This window comes from Triplophysa dalaica, chromosome 11 (assembly GCF_015846415.1).
Source record: "Triplophysa dalaica isolate WHDGS20190420 chromosome 11, ASM1584641v1, whole genome shotgun sequence".
In the NCBI taxonomy this organism is placed as follows: Eukaryota; Metazoa; Chordata; class Actinopteri; order Cypriniformes; family Nemacheilidae; genus Triplophysa; species Triplophysa dalaica.
The window spans coordinates 15,836,019-15,855,899 of NC_079552.1; the positions used below are offsets into that span (position 1 = coordinate 15,836,019).

At 36.7% G+C, this 19,881-nt stretch overlaps 2 protein-coding genes across 5 annotated transcripts; both read right to left on the reverse strand.

Annotated features, from left to right (window-relative positions):
- Window positions 1-237: 237 nt before the first annotated feature.
- washc2c (WASH complex subunit 2C) lies at window positions 238-10,850 on the reverse strand. Of its 4 annotated transcripts, none has more exons than XM_056760371.1 (32): window positions 10,698-10,850; window positions 10,121-10,250; window positions 9,843-10,007; window positions 9,330-9,398; window positions 9,063-9,236; window positions 8,883-8,976; window positions 8,718-8,779; window positions 8,326-8,376; window positions 8,060-8,164; window positions 7,871-7,955; window positions 7,699-7,764; window positions 7,308-7,426; window positions 7,150-7,219; window positions 6,569-6,619; window positions 6,288-6,470; window positions 6,059-6,198; window positions 5,864-5,974; window positions 5,683-5,781; window positions 5,003-5,098; window positions 4,823-4,924; window positions 4,508-4,680; window positions 4,304-4,406; window positions 3,938-4,141; window positions 3,604-3,807; window positions 3,388-3,510; window positions 3,186-3,287; window positions 2,705-2,773; window positions 2,453-2,509; window positions 1,880-2,053; window positions 1,249-1,809; window positions 982-1,156; window positions 238-836 (listed from the first exon to the last, which is right to left on the reverse strand). In XM_056760371.1, exons 2-32 carry the CDS (start codon window positions 10,247-10,249, stop codon window positions 694-696), a joined length of 4,059 nt encoding a protein of 1,352 aa, XP_056616349.1. In that variant the 5' UTR covers window position 10,250; window positions 10,698-10,850; the 3' UTR covers window positions 238-693. The 4 variants fall into 4 exon arrangements, with proteins under 4 accessions (XP_056616349.1, XP_056616348.1, XP_056616351.1 ...); XM_056760370.1 differs by having other exon boundaries at window positions 8,326-8,379; XM_056760373.1 differs by lacking the exon at window positions 7,699-7,764 and having other exon boundaries at window positions 8,326-8,379.
- Window positions 10,851-12,195: 1,345 nt separating this feature from the next.
- alox5a (arachidonate 5-lipoxygenase a) lies at window positions 12,196-19,292 on the reverse strand. Its single transcript, XM_056760374.1, has 14 exons — window positions 19,061-19,292; window positions 17,934-18,132; window positions 17,755-17,836; window positions 17,148-17,270; window positions 16,582-16,688; window positions 16,167-16,339; window positions 15,649-15,795; window positions 15,301-15,504; window positions 15,134-15,220; window positions 14,843-15,021; window positions 14,244-14,365; window positions 13,808-13,908; window positions 13,547-13,717; window positions 12,196-12,545 (listed from the first exon to the last, which is right to left on the reverse strand). The coding sequence occupies exons 1-14, from the start codon at window positions 19,208-19,210 to the stop codon at window positions 12,366-12,368; spliced, it is 2,025 nt and encodes a 674-aa protein (XP_056616352.1). The 5' UTR covers window positions 19,211-19,292; the 3' UTR covers window positions 12,196-12,365.
- Window positions 19,293-19,881: the final 589 nt, after the last annotated feature.

The following is a 19,881-nucleotide window of genomic DNA, read 5'->3' on the forward strand; positions in this document are numbered from 1 at the left end:
TAATATTAGCCGTTGTTAAAACAAGACCCTTGTTTATCCAATGGTCATGCGCGGTGGGCGGGACAACACGCGCGGCTCCTCCTACCGTCTCCCGGATGGTCACCCTAGCAGCGTCAAACAATTGACTGCCTACAAGCGACTTAATGCTTTTCAGTCAACAGCGAAATACAACACATTGTGAAAATCCAGCTGTTTCTTCATCAAGTTTTTGAATTTCAATAAAGACCTCAACACTCATACATTTCATAAAATATATTTCCTTTAGTTTCCAAAACTCATTTGACATGCAGCACAAGAAACGTAAGCTCAAGTTATAAAAACATCCACAACAGAGACAGAGCACTTATGTTGGGCATAGAATTGGCACTACATTGGAAAATTAAACCAGACAGTTGAGAAATGTCTCTAGTCTCGATCAAAACATAGTTTTAAACAAATCTCGTATTTAAAGTGCTAATGAAAGACACATAAAACCGGTGCACATCAATGCCCGTTCATGTCAGCTACATCATTTACCATTCAAATGACTTTACAGATGCCATTCTACATTAACAGACATATGATCTTTTATTCTAGATTCTTTTTTTAGGATTTTAATTTCTACTATTAACAAACAGTGTTAGAATATGTCTACCTTCTTTTAGTCCATGAACTTTGCTACACAGTTAGAAGATAACGGTTATGAAGTAGGGCTTAGTTTCCCCCAAACACGTTCAAGGGGTCATCAAAAATATTATGGCCTGTTTCTGCAGCCGTGCTGGGATCCTGGGCAGTCTTCTTAGACTTGGAGGGCGGCTTTACGGTGGCTTTCGGAATTCCAGTTGAGAAAATGTCATCTATTGGAATATTTGAAAAAGGTTAGACATGTGTTTAGCAGAGTAGCACATTTCATTTCAAAGCGAATGCAAACAATTAAAAACGGCTTAGTTGTGATCATCGCGGTATATAGAAGGGGAACATTGTTTGGCAAAGATAACTAACCCATGTCATCGTCAAATATAGATTTTGTCTCCACTTTTTTCTTCGCTTTCTTCTCCTTTGGCTTTGTAGTGGTAGTCAAGTCAGCAAAAATGTCAATGTCATCATCAAACAGACTTGCATCCAGAGACACATCCTTAGGTTTCATCTGGGGTTTGGAAAGTTCTTCCACTTCATCCTGTAAAAACGAAATCATTAAATTGAAAACCGAAAATTAATAGACTTGCATTAAACAGCATATCACTTAAGTGAATAAAAAAAGATAATCACATGAAAAATGTCGGGTTTTGCAGCGCTGATCTCCATTTTAGATTTTTCTGTACTTTTTCCTGCTCCAAAAATATCGTCATCATCATCGTCTCCTAGGAAGGAAATTGGTTTGGCTTTCTGCACAGGCTTCGGTTTCACCTTGGCAAAAAGATCATCCCCATGACTGTCAAAAATAGATGACGTCTGGTCCTTCTTTGAGGCTATGATGGCTTCTGTCTTCAACCCTTTCTTATGGCCTTCCTCGGGAGGCTTTGTTTTGTGTTTTGAGGAAGGAGGAGGCTTTGTCAAGGACGCGGTGGCAAAGAGATCATCAGAATCAAATAGGTCACCTTCAGTATCGAGAAATTTCTTCGGCCTGACTGCTCCATCTGGGATCCTGGCGGTGACAGGTATTGTGAGTGGTGAAGGTCGGGGTGAAACTGGGTTCAATGGAGGGAGCGAAGAGGCTATGTCTGATTTTTCATATTGGCTTTCCCCAACTGCCTCTTCAAACTCCTGTGCTGCCAGATGTCTTGCTGCTCTCGTCTGAGGTCGCCTTCTCCCTGCACCTTTAGTGCGACTCTGAAGACGGAAGAAAGACTTTAGTTTTGTCTCCAGAAACAGGGTTGAGAAACACTCCTGTCTTACATACCTTGTTAGCATTCTCCAGCGTGTTGACCTGAACTGGCGAATCAAAGCTCACGCCACCCTCACTGGCAGATGCAGGAAGGGAAGAGGGTGCGAGTCCAGGGACTGCAGTGACAGCTCCTGGAATCCGTGCAACAGCGCCTGGCAGAAGGCTGGCGGGGTTGACAGCTAAGCTAGCCTGAAAGAGAACAGACAGGTCTTCACATTTGTGTCACAACTTAAATCAACACAGACAGGAGCCGAGATCAAAGATGAGCGGGTCTGTATGGCACTATTTCAGCAACACAATGTCAGATGTAGAATGTTTTCCAATCATTTAGACATTATTAACAGCACTGCCACAAAGACAGACAATATTAAGGCAAAGCTACAGACATTGTGATATGCTTGAATATCACGTGAAAATGTTAACAGGTGAGGAAATATATTGTGTGCAGGCCGATGTGTTTTAAGAGATAACATGCATTCAGCGTGTGCTTCACCCTGTAGAAATATCAAAGTCATGCAAGAGTTAAAAAGCTCCATTGTTGGAAGATAAAAAGAGAAGAGATACTGTTTTAAAAAAACTAAAAGTTACTTGAAGTTCTCCAATCCTTGAGGAGGTTTTTTTAGGTTTTAGAGGGCTTGTGGGCTCCTGTGCAATTAAATAATATAAATTATATTCAAGGCAACCAATAATAAAAAGATATATATTCTTATTCATAGGCAGCAAAAGTGTATGTCAAGTAGGTTTTATGTGAGCTAAAACCAAATGGGCTCAAAAAAAGAATGTGTTTATTTTGCTAGTTCAGTCATTATATAGTAAAGGAAACATGTTTAATAAATATACCTTGTTTGATGTAAGTGTTGGTTTGTTGACTTCATCTTTTCTTGGCTTGATGGGCTTCTCTGCTACTTTCTAGATTGGAAATAATGATGTAAAATATCAGTAATACATCACTTTACAAAAACACAAATCTGTGGTTCTCAACTGGTTGTTTCAAAACACATATTTTACAATAAGAACCAAATCTGGCAACCAGATTTTTTTATTTTTATATTTCTCAGTAGTTTTGAAGGATGAGGGCATGTCAAACAGCACTGTCCATGTTGGCATTTGTGTTATTTGACCTCTTTCTGACAAGTGAATTCGCACCTAAACATGGTAGAGTTGTTTATTATGAGTCAACAACAATTCACATGAGATATATATCCTCATTTATTTCTGTAGCTGTCAAAATTTTCTCATCTGCGATTGTGAAAATCACACACTTCTGACACTAATTGAGAACCACTACAATTGAATTAACTTTTCAAAAAACAAACAGTACCGGAGCAGTTTTAGGTTTATATGAACTGAAGAGATCATCCTCGTCTTCATCCTCTCCAAACAGCATTGGGGCAACAGGTTTTACGGAGCTCTGAGACGACACCTGTAAAAATTCATTCATTCATTTATAACTATATATTCAAATGAATACTTTTCACTCAGACTTCACACAACAGTCCAGAAACTAAATCACTTGGACTTACAGCTGCTTTTGCAGATGATGAGAAGAGATCCACATCCGGATCATTGTCCCTCTGTTGAGTGTTACTGAACAGAAGCTCCTCATCTTGAAACACACCTGTGCTCTTGATATGGGATCCATGATCCTTAACAAACCACAGCGATCAAACCCCTTTAATATATCCAACTCATACAAATGTACAAACTAAAACAAAAACGGAATATTTAAAACAACTGACCATTAGTGTACTCTTTTCTGCTGGTTTGGAGGTTTTAGAAGACAGTATTTCACCAGAATTCTCGTCTTCATCTTCATCATCATAGTCATCATCAAATAGACTCAGAGCTGTTTTTTTAGTCTTGGCCCCCTTACTGTCCATTGGCGGTGGAGCCTCTTTGTATAGATCCTCGCCATCAGAGAGCTCTTCTTGATTATTCGGTTTCTGTAGAACAGGCAGAAAGGGCAAGTATGTAATCCTTCAAGCGCTTATTAGGAGTTTAATACAAAAAAGTTTTTAAATTTGGACTTGACTTGGTCTAGACTATTTTTCTAAATTCATTTGTCTTACTCACCTTGCTTGTATCTTGCTTGCTTCCCAAAATGTCAATTCCACCAAAAAGACTAACTGCGCCTGCTGGCTTCTTCTTTATCTCAGTGTTGTTATCAGAGGATGGAACCGATTCCACAGGCTTCTTCTCGTCTGTTTTCTTGGCAGATGCTATACTGGGCAAAATTTCTTCTTCTGTAGATTCAAACAGAGAGGGAGCACCCGATGCCTGGAATACACAGAAACAAACAAATAACAAACCAACTACAGGTTGTTGTTCTTAGCTACTTCACAATCAAGCAAAGTGTGTGTTTTTATATTGAAGCTTTCCTGATTGGAAACCATTGAAAATTCTGTTATACTACATAACAAAAATAAGTAAACAGCATACCTTAGATTCAGATAAAGCTTTGTTCGTTGGTGGTTTAAATCCAAAAAGCGGTTCTTTGTCTTCATCCTCAAACTGTAGAGACGCTCTCTGAGACGACTTCTTACTGTGAGGACAAAATAAAAAAAAACATTTGCAAGGAATTGTACCTTACAACAAAATGAATTTCACCTGTTTCGTTTTATTGTACAGGTCACAAATTCAAACCTTGATTCCTTTGTGGCCGCAAACAGATCATCATCCTCATTCTCCTCAAACAGACCATCTTTTTGTGGAGCTTTGACACTGGGTAGCCTGGAGGGGGCGCTAACACTGGACTTCATGCCACCCGGCTTTACTTCTGGACTTTCTTTGCTGGATTTTGAGCTCATCCACTGATCCTGATACAGACAGATATGATGCTTTTACCGACATTCAACAGTTTCGTCTTAAGATCCAACATAAGCATAGAACACAAACCAACAACAATCATGTACTTAGAACAGCATTTTACAGTTTTGGATACATATACCATACAAATACCTGATCATCGCTAAACAGGGTGCTGGATACAGGTTTCTTGGGTTGTAGTGTTTGTTTTTTGACCTGAACCGACTTGGACTTTGGTGCTGATGAAAAAAGGTCCTAAAAGATCCAAATAGTCCGTTACTTATGAACAGCACTGATTAAAACAAAATGATTTAAGTTCAGGTGTTCTCTCACCTCTTCATCTTCATCATCAAATATTGAGAGCGGAGCTTTACTGGGTTTATTCTGGGCTGTGGGCTTTGATTTACTTTTAGTAGCATTTGGGAATACCTTTATGAAAACAAGAACGTGATAGTTACACCAAATGTAAAAAGTGTGACAAATATTAGGAGGCGAAAAACATTGTGACTATACAATATGTGACCCTGTACGACAAAACCAGTCTTAAGGGTCAATTTTTACTTCATCTGAAAGCTGAGAAATACGCTTTCTATTGATATATGGTTTGTTAGGAGAGGACACTATCTGGCAGAACAACAACTGTTTACAAAGCTGGAATCTGAAGGTGCAGAATATTGAGATAATCGCCTTTGAAGTTGTTAATCTGAGGCACTGTAGCAGGCAATCTATTCACAAAAACTTTTCATACATTTACAGTAGGACATTTATAAAAGATCTTCATGAAACATGATCTTTTCTTTATATCCTAATGATTTTGGGCATAAAGAGAAAAATCTGAAATTTTGACCTGTGCCATATATTATTGGCGATTACTAAAAATCTTCCCGTGCTACTTAAGACTGGTTTTGTTGCCCAGGGTCACATATATGTAACAAATTATGAGCCCTAATTGAAATCATAAGAAAACTGTAAAACACTGAGCTGAAGGAAGAATATGTTAAACTGTGCAGTACCTGTGAGTCTTCATCATCTGAAAATAAACCCTTGCTCTGGGCCTTCCCTGATGCCACCAGAACAGGTAAAGATTTGGCTGCTTCAGGTGGAGGTACATTCTAAAAGAAACCGATGCAAAATCATTATTCATTTAATACATTTGTACAGAGCACAAAGGAAGAGAGATGAAGAAAGTTATACCTCTTCAGATTTTGTGGACTCCTCACTGGTTGAAGGCTTGCGTTTCTTCAGACCCTCCACTAGTATATTTTTTGTGCCAGGCCCGAACATTGAAATGGCTCCAGCAGGGGGCTGCAAGCGAGTTCAGTCAGTACAGTTAATACTCAATACTGTAAGCAGATGGCAAGAATAAAAAAATCATTCTAACAAACAGACCTTTTTCTCAGGAGGACGGGTTTCCTCCTCTCCATTTGCTCTTTTGTCCTGATGGGGAAGAATTGCACTGGAATTCTCACTGAACACAGTGCGATCAACCTCCCCAAACAAGTCCACGGTCTTATTCGGCATTTGATTATCTTTTCCAGAGGACAACAAAAGATGAGTTAAAAGACTTTCAGTTTCTCTCAATGACTATTATAAAGACATGATGAAAATAGACATTTACCGGGTGTGGATTTTGTAAGAGTCTTCCCGGTGAAGAAATCATCTCCATCATCGTCATCATCAAAGAGTCCACCCCCGGCTGGGGAACGTTTTGGAGCTGCTAGTACTTTGGGCCTCGCTGGGCTTTTCTCATCTTTGCTCTTTAAAAAATCTGAATCGTTTGTTTTACCAAACAGGCTGTTTTCTGCCAGACATAAAAAATACTTCACTCATTAGAATCTACATTCAGAATCTAGGCAAAACAGTGTAGTAGTATGCAAATATAGCACAGATAACACTCACCAGGAAAGATGGAAACGGCGCCAGTGGGGATTTTCTTCGTTTTATTGGGTTCTAGAAAACAAAAAACAAGAAGCATGATGACTTCTGTAAATTATTTTATGGTTATAAATCATCCATTTGATAACGTACAATACAGTACAACAGGTATCAGTTTATAGGCAACTGTATCATAATACACAGCATAAACAGCAATACTGTCTAACAATGCATTTTTTACTATAACATTGTAATGTTAAAATAATGTAACACAATTAGGGACTAATATATATATGAAACTTTTCCAAATATAAAATGTATTGTTTATTCGCAAACAGTTAAGCTAGTTGAGCTAGACATCATCGGCTGGTGTCATGCAGAGCCTTTTGAAGCTGCGATGAAACTCAAATTTGGACTTTAACCAACAGCCCCCTGTTCACTATATGGAGAAGAACCCTGGAAAGCTTTCCTCAAAAGCCTCAATTTGTTTTCGACAGAAGTCGAAATAAACACACGGATGGCTTGTATGACATGTGGGTAATTTTAAAGTGAACTACTCCTTTAACTGGCTGGTTTAACTGACTGTTACTTCTAGTAAATCATACCTGTGGTTTGCGTGACGGTCTGTTCCCGCTCAGCACGCTCTGTTTTGGGTGCATCAGAAAAGAGATCTCCCTGAGGAACAAAACAACGAATTTTATCTGATCTATTACCACAGACTTCTGTGATTGACATAATTAACAAAAATATTGATCAAATCAACCTCATCATCATCGAATAATCCTCTGCCTCCACTAAACAGCCCACCCTTCCCTCCAAATGGAGAATACTCTTCATCGTCCATTTTTGGTGGTTGGAACATTTCATCCTGATCATCCACCGCTGTAATGATATATAAACAAAACCCAAATGTATGACATTATTTTGTGATCAGCAGTTTGTAGAGCAAAGCTTGTCCAATCATGCTAGAAACCAGAAAGGAAAAATAAATAAACGGTGAAATTAGTTTGATGAAAACAATATTGTCACTCTGTCAATATTGTCACTTTAAATATGTAAACTTTAAATATTTTTGTGTCTGTTTACATACAAAGTGCAACATATGGCAAGCTATACGCTTCTAATAATTTAGGTGAACACAGAGTTACTCATACCCTGAGGTTTTGTTTCTTTCTTTGTTTTACTCTTCTTCTGAGAGACTGATGGACCAGATGACATGGCTTAGGAAATAAAAAAGAAGCGCATGCATATGACAAAGAAAACACAAAAGACGGAAATATTTGAAGTAAAACATTGAATAATTCATTTGATGTTCTTTGACTTTACATGTGCGATCAGCCTCTTGTTTGCTTGGAGTCTCTCCCTTAATTCTGGCTGCTAGTTCATCTGCAAATGATGGTAGGCCAGAGTCCTAAAAAACACACAAGACATGAAATAAGGTGTGAACTGTCACCTACAAACTTTAATCTGATTGCAATTCTAATGAACTTTGTGGTAAGATAGAAGGATATTAACATTTCTGAGCTCGTCTTCATCTTTATCAGACCCTCCAAATATGTCTGAATCTTCATCCTCTTCATTCTCTTCATCAGCATCATCATAACTGACAACAGACGGTTTCTATACGACAAGCAGGATATGTGTTAAGTAAAACATAGATAGTAATCCACACATGTGCTGTATGTAAATGTAATATGAAGTATGCTGGATGTAAAAGATTGTTACAAAATGTCTTTGTTAAATACTAAAACCTAAATATGAACTGGGTTTTAATCTCTTACTTTCTTTAAGTGGCGATGGACTTCATCGTCCTGGTCAAAATCGTCATCTGACTGCTTTTGACAACAAATCCAAGGAAAGAATTGCACAAACAAATATTAATAATAATAATAATAATAATAATAATTTAGTCATTTGGCAGACGCTTTTATCCAAAGCGACTTACAGTGCACCTATACAGGGACAATCCCCCTGGAGCAACATGGAGTAAAGTGTCTTGAATTCTCGCTTTTTGGTTAGTATAATGTTGATTACTAGAAAACTTAAAAATGTAATTTCATTTGAATAAAATCTGATCAAATTAACATTTCTTTATGGTAGCTTTATTTCTTTATAGTGCATTAAAAAAAAGCACATATATGTGTAAATAATATACACCATCGTCATCTCTCACCTCATCAGCGTCCTCATCCTCACTCTCAATGACACTGTCTCTGTCACTGCCGATAGACATTTCTAAATATAAATACAACAAACACAAGTTAAAAACAGGAAATCTGTAAAAAAAAAAAAATCCAGAACCATATGAATAGGAATAAAGTGAAATGTATTGGGTCACCATCACTGGAGAGATCTCCCAGGCCAACATCCTCCTGATCCATAAATGCTTGAGAACCGATCAAGTACGGCAAAGGCCTGTCCACATACAGGTCCTGTACACACAAAAATAATAAGACACTTAAGCCTTTAGCCAGGAAATAGATTGTTATTGTCTAACAAGGATTCAATGATATTTTACTTTGGGTTCCAAAATGGGCTCAACTTTCTCCAGTGCCTCCTCATCCTCAGACTCAGAGTTTCCTGCTTTAATGTCAAGCTGCTCGAAAGCAGATTCCAGGACCTTCAGACCGTAGTTAACCGCCTCCTGGACTTTGGGAATAAGTTCAGCCTCTTTCTGCTCTCTCGTCTTTTCCTTCAGACAAATGTTTTTATGAGAAAATCAGCTGCATCATATAATGAAAATACAGTAATGAACCACAGCAGAATAAAATGTACAGTAGAGTACCTGCTCAGGCTGTTTCTCCATGGTTTCAGGTTTTGGAGCGGACTCTTCAACCTCCTCATCATAAACTCTCTGATCAAAACATCACACATTACATAAAATACCACAATATACGATTATATTTGATGATTTTCATTACACAAACTTGCTTGAAGCAGTCATATGATCTCACAAGCATCCTAAAATAAGGTGTCAATGCTCGCTAACAAGTTCAGAGCATTATTTTAAGAGATTGAAAGCTCATGTGGTGGAAATGTATTAACATCTATTAATCTGTGAAACTAATTTGAATTATTCCACAAATGATCACATTGCCTCAGTTGAAAATCAAATTCAAACTAAGGAGCTAAAAATGAAAGTGATATGTGTTCGAAAAGCTAGACCTCAGCAACTGTACTACCATTCATTCTGTACATGTCAAAGAACTATGAGTGTCAAAATAAGCTTTGCACATATACACACAAAGTGAATGTAATGAATGTGCTCCATATTAAGTCATGAAAGGAAACGGCATACGTTTTCAATGAACTGTGTGTTGGACAGCATGAGAAAGTCATTAAACACAGTGTGTAGGCAGCTGTCTGTGGCTTTAGTGTCCCGAATAAGACCGTCCAACTGCTTCTCAATGTCATGAGTCTTGGACAACATCCTATGAGAGAAGTCTTGCAGGAAATGTAGCAACTGCAGAGATAACACAAAAAGGTCTTTATCACTTTCCTGTGAATATCACAGAAGTTAATACAGCATGAAAAAGCATTAGATTTATGAATGCATTCCACTTTAGGACTTCATACCCCTGAATCTGCTGCAAGTGACCAGCTTGTGCTGTTTTTCCTCATCTCTTCCAGTGTCCAGGGTCTCTCCCACACCTGCTCAGTCTCCCCATTAGGAGTACTGGGACCATTCTCCATATAATTAGACATCCTGGTTTAATATGAGCAATGTCATAGTTTAATTAATATATCACCAGTAAAAAAAATGCACTGGCATTAAAACTCATACTGTATATATGCAAGTTACTATAATGTCACTTTAAAGACCACCAGTATAACGTTTGTCTTTTGATGCTTAATGAATAGACTTCTCATTTGTTTACTGACAGACGCCATCGTATGTAAAATAAAAGTTAAAGTACTGTAAGTATTTATCAATTAAATATTGATTTGAAAAATGCTTACAATTATGTGTCAGATGCTCTACTTCATCGATTCCCAGTTCTCACACGTGTTTAACACTGAGGCGCACTGCTTTATTTGTTTTGTAGTGATTTCTCCATTAATAGGGTGTGTGGCAGTTGCTGTCATGCAAGGTTAGCTGCTGTGCTAGCAGCAAACTGAATCTATTCTGAGTTCATTTAGCGACTTGATTTACCTTGTTTTTTGTACTGTGGTGAATGATTCCCTCCAGTATTATCTTCACTCCACATCTGAGGAGTGCAGCAGTGTGCGAGTGAAACTGATCGCTGTCAGTCGTCTCAGCATTATTTCAGTCTTTTGAGCGGTCCGCCATGTTCCGTCTACTGAGAGTCAGCTGATTCCAGTCATCTGACTGAGACGCGCACGTCACGGGAGCGCGCTGACGGATCTCAGAACAGCTTATGTTTCACGGCATGTGCATACGTTTTATTTTTACATGAGCTTATAATTCTTTTATAATTCTTTATAATTGCTATTTTCCAATATCCTTATGGATAACAAAACATGAATTAATAATATAAATGTATTTCATTCCAATTACACTCTAGGTAGACTATATATGATCAATTGTAATAAGTAGACTTTATTTATTTTATTTTTAATGTTATGTACATTTCCATTCGCGCATTCTTTCTGCAACACCCAAATTGTGTTGTTTCTTGATTATACATCAGACAGAGATAGCTTATTGTGAGTTTACTTGATAAATGTTTGATAGGATAAGGTCTAAATCAATATTAGAGTTTATAAAGCATGTTGTTAGGCAATACCTATTTTGGGGGTAAAACCCCCAAAATGAAAAGGACAGAGCTTCTTCACGTAGGAAATCCGCAAGGTTGAGGATGTGGTGTAAGATTTGTTCTTCCCATTTTCATGGATGTGGAACTTCCTCCTTAGATCTTTCGAAAACTTCAAATTTATAAGGGCTTTCTTGGCACAATCATTTCTATTTTTAAATGTGGATATTGTGGGTAAATTGCTGAAATGATCATGTATAAAACAAGGTTCTGCTTTTAATGTGCAATGTAAAGTAACCTTATTCTACCTGTAATAGGCTATATTCTTATTGGTTTTGTTTGATGATTAAAATTCGAAGAAAGCAATATAAAAAGAGTATGACAACATCATGTGAGGTTTTTCTTATATTTGTTTAAATAATGCTAAATAAACTGTAGCCAACGGAAGTGAGAAACCGCAGTGTCCTCAAGTATAGTCTATTACCAGAAACAGCAACAAAAGTGGAGAAAAAATATCTGCTATTTTTGCAACACCTTTTTTTCTTCTTGAAGAGTAAAGTAGCCTACAGCAACTTATTTATTTGTAGGAAATAATAATTCTAACAAAAATATTGTGATTTTATTAATAACAGTTTATTTGACATTTGAAAATGAAAGCTATAATATTATGACATTTATTTTGTTTCCTTCAACATGAAATTCTATTTGCAACCTATCGTATTTCCTTCCCGCTGCATTTAACACACGATTTTATCACTTCTCTATTCCAGATATTTATGCATATACATTCAAGAAAAATATTAGATGATTGAATCATGAAAAGTGAGCGCTACAAAACAGAACATGGGATGTACTAAAAAATGAAGAGGCATTTAAAAAGAGGGGTGTAAGTCATTTTGTGGGTAGAGCAAATTATTATCAGATCATTTCATCAAATTTAAAGGTTAAATATACTATTTTTATTTAAAATAAAAAGTTTATGAATCATGCACTTGTATTAAAATACGAAAAAGAGAAAACTTAACCATGATGCATAAAAATGATTCCTATTGAATCATGAATGAATCCTGACTCTCAACTCTGTTAAAGCATCTTATCCTGGTGTGTCAGACAGCCACACTGTTTGGGATTCGGTCTGGAGACAGATAGTAGTATGGCAGCCTCTTGCCATCATTTCGGTTCTTGATGACTTTGGTAACTTCTGCAAGTTCCTTGCGAAATTTCACCATGGCCTCCTTTACTGGCTTCTCAACGAAATGCTCATCAGCATACATGCCTAAAAACAGCTGCAAAAATAACATTGATCAGTTTGATTATCCCTTAATCTCTTATTATTTATTTACATATGGCACAAGCACACTGTAAACCCGGATAAGTTGGCAATACTCAAACATTTTGAGATTTAGTGGTCCTTGGTTTAAGTAAGCAGTACTTTCAAATTTTGATAACTGTTAAGTTAAAGTTCTTACCAAATCTTAGCAAGTGCAACTTAAATATTTATTTTATCCCTTTTATGAAATTAAGTAGACAGAATTTATATATGTAGTAGAGTAGGCGGGGCGAGACCTTGATTCGAGCCCGGTGTGCGCACAGCTGGCGCTAATTCACAATTACTCACCTGACTCGAACCACGGTCTCGCCCCGCCTACTCTACTGCATATATCTATAACAATATTGCATTTTTGACTTAACTAAACTAAATTCTTTCCGATTTTTTATTTTATAGCAAGATCTAATCTAAGACCTGATCTAAGACCTGGCATTATCACAGTTCCTGCTCACTGGTAACATAACATATGTTACAGGTAAAATGTTGCTTCGCAGAGCCTAATTACATGCACAACTCTTCTAAATATCTAAGAGAAGTTAACATTGAGTCTTTAACTTTGCTAAAAACATGTAAATAAATCATGTATTTTAAAATTTACTCTCCTAATGCAGTCTGACACAAAGCATGTGGAAATTGGAAATCCTTCTTGACAAATTGTGTAAATCAATTTTTTGAGTTTTATTAAAAACTTCAAGTTAATCAAAAATAATCATTATACTTTAGTCAAAAGTAAAAAAATGTGTTTCAGGAAGTTAAAATATTTAAGTAAACAGAACTTTTTTATAAAATTAAGTTTACATTACTTAATCTGTTTGATTATTTTGAACATTTGGGTTTAAAGTGCATAGCAGAGTGTCCTCAATACTAGTCTGACTTTTAGCATTTATTTCCTCAAAACAGCATGAATTTGAACATTTAGAAACAGTAATGAATCATTTTAAAATATAAACATCGCACCTCATTTTCTTGAAACTGACTAAGGGCCCACACGGCTCCTAGATGCCAGCAGGAGCGGCCGCGATCAGGCAGACTCTCCACTATGTACTTCAGATCCACCTCTCCCTTTTTTGTTGGAGGAGGCTTTCGCATGGTTGGAGGGGAATTTGGAATCCACGAACACCAGTCATACTGGAGTTTTAGTCAAAGGTTTTTATAAAGAAATAAATGAAGCAATGACATTTTAGTACATTGTTTACAACAACATCTGTATCAACTCACCTGACCAAAGTTAACCGCAGCATGGTGTGCAGAGGCAGTGAATATTACCACTGTAAGATATTCCACTAGCTGCTCTTTGGTTTGTAAAGCTTTGGGAAACTCTGCAAACAGCAACATTTCATCATTAAAGTTTTCAACATGGTCAGACATGAGGACGTGCTACATGTTTGCGACAGATCACATTAAAAGACTAGTAAAAGTTAACAGAGGCATCTATTGTTTGGAAACAAGCAGAGGTTTTCATTTTTTAGCCAGAGCGGGCTTGACATTATGTCTTGAACCTACAATTTATAAGTGTAATATTCCAAACATGAGATGAACTAGGTAACGTTATACTTGAAGATTTGCGAACTACCAATTTAAGGATAACAGTGACAGCAATAGGGTTAATCTTAGAGTATCTGATGTCATAAAACCATTGGATTTTTTTGCTTACCACAAAAGTCAAAATCCTGCATCCCAAAGCTGCAAACATCTTTAACAAAGGCTTGAATCTCCTCATCTTTCTGAAGTGTGTCATCACTGTCATAGTAGATGTTCACCACATCTCTCACAAAACTGCGAGGAGATGAAATCAATAGCAAATGATTAACACATAATTATTTGTGAGTTATTTTTGAAGATCTTGAATTGTCATTCACATTCCCATCCTACAAAAAGTATTAAAATAAAAATTTGAAGGTAGAAAGTTAAACAAAGTATTTAAAACATCTACATTTCTTATAAAATTCTTCGTTTTGACTTTCAGATTGTTTTCTGGGTTTAAAGGGATAGTTCTCCCAAAATTAAAAACTCTTGCATCATTTACTTCCAAAGCTCTGTGACCTTCTTCTGTGGAACACAATTGAGGAATTTTGAGAAATGGTTTTGTCCACAAAATGTAAGTTAAAGGAGGTCAAAGTAGTTTGTTTACCAAAGCTCTTTAAAATATATTCTTTTGTGTTCTGCAGAACAAAGAAAGTCATACAGGTTTGAAATGACATGTGGGTCAGTAAATGGTCACAGAAAAGCTTCCTCAGGCAGAACAAGATATACTTTGTCACAGCCTCCCAGACTCTGCAGCCATCATCTCTGTAGAAGTAGGTCGGCAGTTCCTCCTTGTTGTCCATGCCTCGAGCTTTTATGCCCTCTGGGAAACACAGCGACTTGTAGGTGAAGGTCTTCATGGACTTCTGGATTAGTTCTACATGGCCTCCTCCACCTGTGCCATTAGCCTATGGCATATCCACACACATACAATAAACAACTTATATTGCTTCCTGAGATCTAATAGTATTGACAGGTAAAGGTCAGAGTTTGTTTGTGAAGAACGACAGATTTGTTTACCTTGTCAAAGAGTCCACACTCACATATGAGTTGCTCACGAGCTTTGGTGTTAATAGCAATTGTGAAACGAATGTGAGGTAACAGCAACTAGAGGAGCAAAATATATGCCTTTAGAATATTCTACTGTGAATATTATGGAGATTTTCATGAACGTTATGGACATTTACCTTAAAAACAGGGTGGACTGCAGGTAGTTGTCTGTACAAGGCTACACCAAAGACCTCGGATATCAGATGTGTCCTAAGGAGATGCGTAACTGTCTGGTGTACATGGAAGTCCGAAGATCTCACCCAGATCTTGGCCAGCAACCAGTCATACTCATCATCACTTGGGAGGAAGATTGGGCTATCTTTCCCTGGAGTTTGACTCAACTGTGTGAATGAAACGAAGGTCAATTTCAAAATTCATACTCTGTATAATCAGAAATGTTATCATTACAAAAAACTGATCAAGATACTGTATTATAATTATTGGTATGTTTCATTCACACCACATTTTCGGCATAGGACAGATACCTGAATTGCAATTGGCATGATTTTGTTCTGATTGTTCTTGTACAATAGGCAGATGGGTGCAGCCAAATACTGAAGAGTGCATGGGTCCGTAGAATTGGGAGTCACTCCATCTACTACCTCATAGTCAGCAATGTAGATGTTTCCTGCCTGAAAATCAAGACACATTTGTATATAGGGAAAAACCACAGTATGAAGAAAAAATAAAAAACCTACATACAATAAAAAAAATATGTGATTGCCATTAAATATTTCAGAAAAAATAAAGAGAATAATATTTATCACACAGTAAAATAAAGAAATACAGAAAATGAAAAATACATAAATCATTCATTTTCAATAAATAATAAGTTAATTGTAAATAAAAAAGTAATTAATTTTTCCAGCAGATAACATTTTCATAATCTTTCAATTTAAAATTTGGTATGGCAGCATTAGTGGAAAGAAGGATAGAGACAACAGAACTTACTAAATACTGAATTGGGCAATAATGAAATTTAACATGTCTTAAGAGGGTGTACCTTGAGCTCTTCTTCAAGAGTGAGACCTCTCTCTAGGCTGTCCTCCAAAAGCTCATGTGTGACTGGAAACTTGTCTGGTATCTCGGTGCATTTTGTGATGACCACAGGATTACAGCCATTCAGGAACTGGTATCCAAACATAAAATCCTCCTTCCAATGCTCCATCACATATTCTGTGGAATGGGACATAAAGACATTTTAACACAGAAAATATGTTTTTCTTTTAGTTTCATTAAATAATGTTGAAAAATATGAATTAACACAATGCACAAGTATGTATTACAAACATTATGTTTGTAACTATTAAATGAGAGGGTAATGTCAAGCAATTCTTCCCTACATCTACATAAAAAACGATTGTTGGGACGATCTGTCCAAATAATGTTAACAGCAAATTCAACAAATAATTCCAAACCTGATATTGTGTTCTTTATTCTCATAAATATTCGCTCAAAATCAGCAAAATCCGTCCATGAGGACTGGAACATGTGCATGAATTGATTTACGCAGAGGTTCTCTATCCTAAAGATGAGATTGCAGTTAAATACAGACAATTTATTATATTGCATAACACTCAAAATATAGACAGACAAGACTTCACAATTTCCATTTAAAAAATAGCAATATCATCTTTATATTTAAAATAATAGAAGAGCATATTGCAGGGCACACTTCTAAGAATGATACTCAAACTATTTATGTCAACACCACAGTCTTCTGAACTCTGCAATTTCCCCTTTTTAACAGTCACACAAACTTTGGCACGACATGACACAACCGGTCAAGTCCGGTGGACATTTCTAATACCACAAGAACAGTGCGTGTTTGCATTTCGATGAAGGTGCATGCATGGAGATACATGCAAACAGTGTTCTTTTTGATGCATGCAAATATGAATGAGCACAAACACTGTCTCTATGGAAAAGTCAGAAGATAACCATAATGAGATGAATGCAAAGCCATGTCAAAAACAAATCTCACGCTTTGCTGTAGTTGAGAACAAAGTCGACCCCTTTCTCGCTGTCAAACTGAATGTCGCGTGGAAGTTCACTGTGGGCTTTGGCATCGATACTCATAGGGAAGCCAGGGTGCCATTCCTTCCATCTTCAACATCAAGCACAACAAAGTCAGTTTGTATTATATCAACATTCAAGTTGCTTCAAATCAAAATCATAGCATTTATTTAAATAAAAATTCTGTAATCATTTATCCACCCTCAAGTCATTTTTTGAAGAACACCATATTATGACACACAAAAGTAGTCAATGGGGCCAATATGAATTGGTAACCAACATTCATCAAAATATCGTCTTTTGTGTTCTGTAGAAGAAAGAAAGTCACACAGATGTGGAATAATATGAGGGTGAGTAAAGGATGAACAAATTTTTTTTGGGGGGGGTGAACTGTCCCTTTAAGGCTATTCAAATGCTGATATCTAATGTATTTGGCTATTGTGGATTAAAAGCATGTGTTTAATGGGTGAAGCTTAAAATCTTACTAATTCATTATCTGTTATAATACATGATAAAATCACATGCATGTATGAGTTAGTCACTTTGTAACGCTTCTGCGACAAGTTGCATCAAACCTGTATGTTTTCTGTCTCTGTTCCAGCTCTTTGCGTCTGTGCTGCTTCACGGTCCTGGTCTTATCTTGCTGTGGCAATCGAGCTGGAAAGCAAGCAGGCACTGAAGCATAAATATGATATGTAAAATATTCAGATGTTACTACGTGTGAAATGCACAATGCTGGAGCCTCAGAACATACCCCTGCCATCTCTGAGGATCACCTCATTGTCATCATTAAACCAGCGGAAGCAAGGAAACTCAATGTAATCCCCGTGTGGTGTCTTGACCGTGATGTATTTGCAGTACCAATCATCGTGCATCCAGTATTTCTTCTTTTCGATTTTGATCAGCTCGATTTCACCCAGGTCCTCTCCAACATTGATGTCATATGAGTCCACCTTACAGTGGTTTTGTGGAGTGGGTTAGATGTTACATACATAACAGGCAATGTCATTGATCTTATCATACTCTTTGACTCAGACCTTGTGGGCAGACTTACAACTTGTTATAAAACAGACTAAATTTCTCTTTGAAATAAGAACACTGTTCTTTGTAGAAAAATATTTTCTTTATAGACCACTTTGGGAAACTTGAATTAATACATCTTAGATTTAAAAAATATGTGTAAGATTTTATTATTTATAAAAACTTAAACCGAACTCTGACGTATATTGACATTAATCTTACATACCATTTTAAAATCAAGCAATAATAGATTCAGCTCTCATCCTGAAGAGTATGTTCACAAAGATTTTAGTGCACTATAATTTAGGTAATTGTGCATTTTCACAGCATGATGTTTCATCTATACGTCAAACTATTAGGAATATGTTGGGAATTTACAGATAATCATTGCAGAGAAGCTTACCAACTGAAACAGAAAATGGCTGCTGCATTTGTGATACATATGTAACGTGCAAATTAACTAAATAGTCAACCCCAGGAGATTTTCTTGTTTGACAGTAAAGATGTTTTAATATACTTTTAAAAAGTAGTCTATACACCCAACCTTGATTTTTTATTCAGTCTTCTTAATTGTAACTGAGTTGCCATATTTCTCAATGTACAATAAATATTTGATATAACAGTGCACGTTCCAGTCTATTTTGCCCCATTTCAGAAGAATCATACTGCGCCACTAGGTCAGCGCAGATGTGGTTTACACATCTTTTGGACAAATGTTTTCAACAACAGTCTTACCAGAAATAATGCCAGAACATTGTGTGAAAAAGTGTGAAAAGAAAAGACACAGCTATATTTCATGCAATAATCTTCTTCACCTTCTTTGCAAAGATCTTTATAAATAGTAAAAAATCTATATCTTACCGCTCCTCTCTCAAAATCATTATAGAGGGGTTTATCCAGGAGAGTTCTCTCACTGCAGTGTTCAGATCCAACCATGGTCAGGTAAATGTAGTCATCTGTTCCAGCAAACCACTGTGTGCCTGTGGCTACAGTCACTGTGTAGTTGGGCATTTTAGTTGGTCTGGAGAACAGCTCTTCTGTCAAATTCTCCAATGGACTTTTTAAGAAGAGTCTCAAAAACACTGTTTCCTGTTCTCTTTCTCTCTCTCTCTCTCTCTCTCTCTCTCACACACACAAACACACACACACACACACACACACACAAACACTCTCTCTAACTGACTCACACATAGATTTAAAAAGAAACACGCCACAGCATTCACACATGCATGGAAATGTGTAGATATGATCTTGATAACCACTGTGATAATGGCCGAACCCCCCATGTGAACTGTCTATGCATTTGTGCATAGAGGTCATGTGTTCTTTGGTGAGCCCGATACAATACTGTTTTAAAGTATTTATTTAGCAGTATGCATTTAAAACATGTATTTTACAGGTCATGCACATGCATAACAAAAGATTATAGCAAACACTAATAATTTGCTTCTCTTAATACTTGATACATTTTTACTGTGACTGTTATGCATATCAGATACTATAGTTCTTATTTGTAAATGGAAAGGGGATTGTATATATTTAAGCAAGCAGTTGGTTAATACTTATCAGCAGTTAGTATGGGTTGCCATTATCTGTGGTGTATCTCAAATCCTGCTGATAAAAATGGATTAACTTTATTTTTGTTCCTTTTTTATGTTATTGCGAGGACGGTTGAGCCTTAG

Bases quoted from the DNA above. Each gene is read 5' to 3' on its own strand.
- washc2c (XM_056760370.1), bottom strand. From the start codon at position 10,249: ATGTCTAATTATATGGAGAATGGTCCCAGTACTCCTAATGGGGAGACT. The intron at 8,780-8,882 runs GTGACCCAATAC...ATTTATATTTAG, and splicing joins GGGAGATCTCTCCAGTGATG to AAATGTCTATCGGCAGTGAC. The intron at 6,620-7,149 runs GTATGATTTACT...TTTGTTTTCTAG, and splicing joins GACCGTCACGCAAACCACAG to AACCCAATAAAACGAAGAAA.
- alox5a (XM_056760374.1), bottom strand. From the start codon at position 19,210: ATGCCCAACTACACAGTGACTGTAGCCACAGGCACACAGTGGTTTGCT. The intron at 17,271-17,754 runs GTTTGATGCAAC...TTGATGTTGAAG, and splicing joins CAGAGACAGAAAACATACAG to ATGGAAGGAATGGCACCCTG. The intron at 12,546-13,546 runs GTGCGATGTTTA...TTATTTTTGCAG, and splicing joins GTCAGTTTCAAGAAAATGAG to CTGTTTTTAGGCATGTATGC.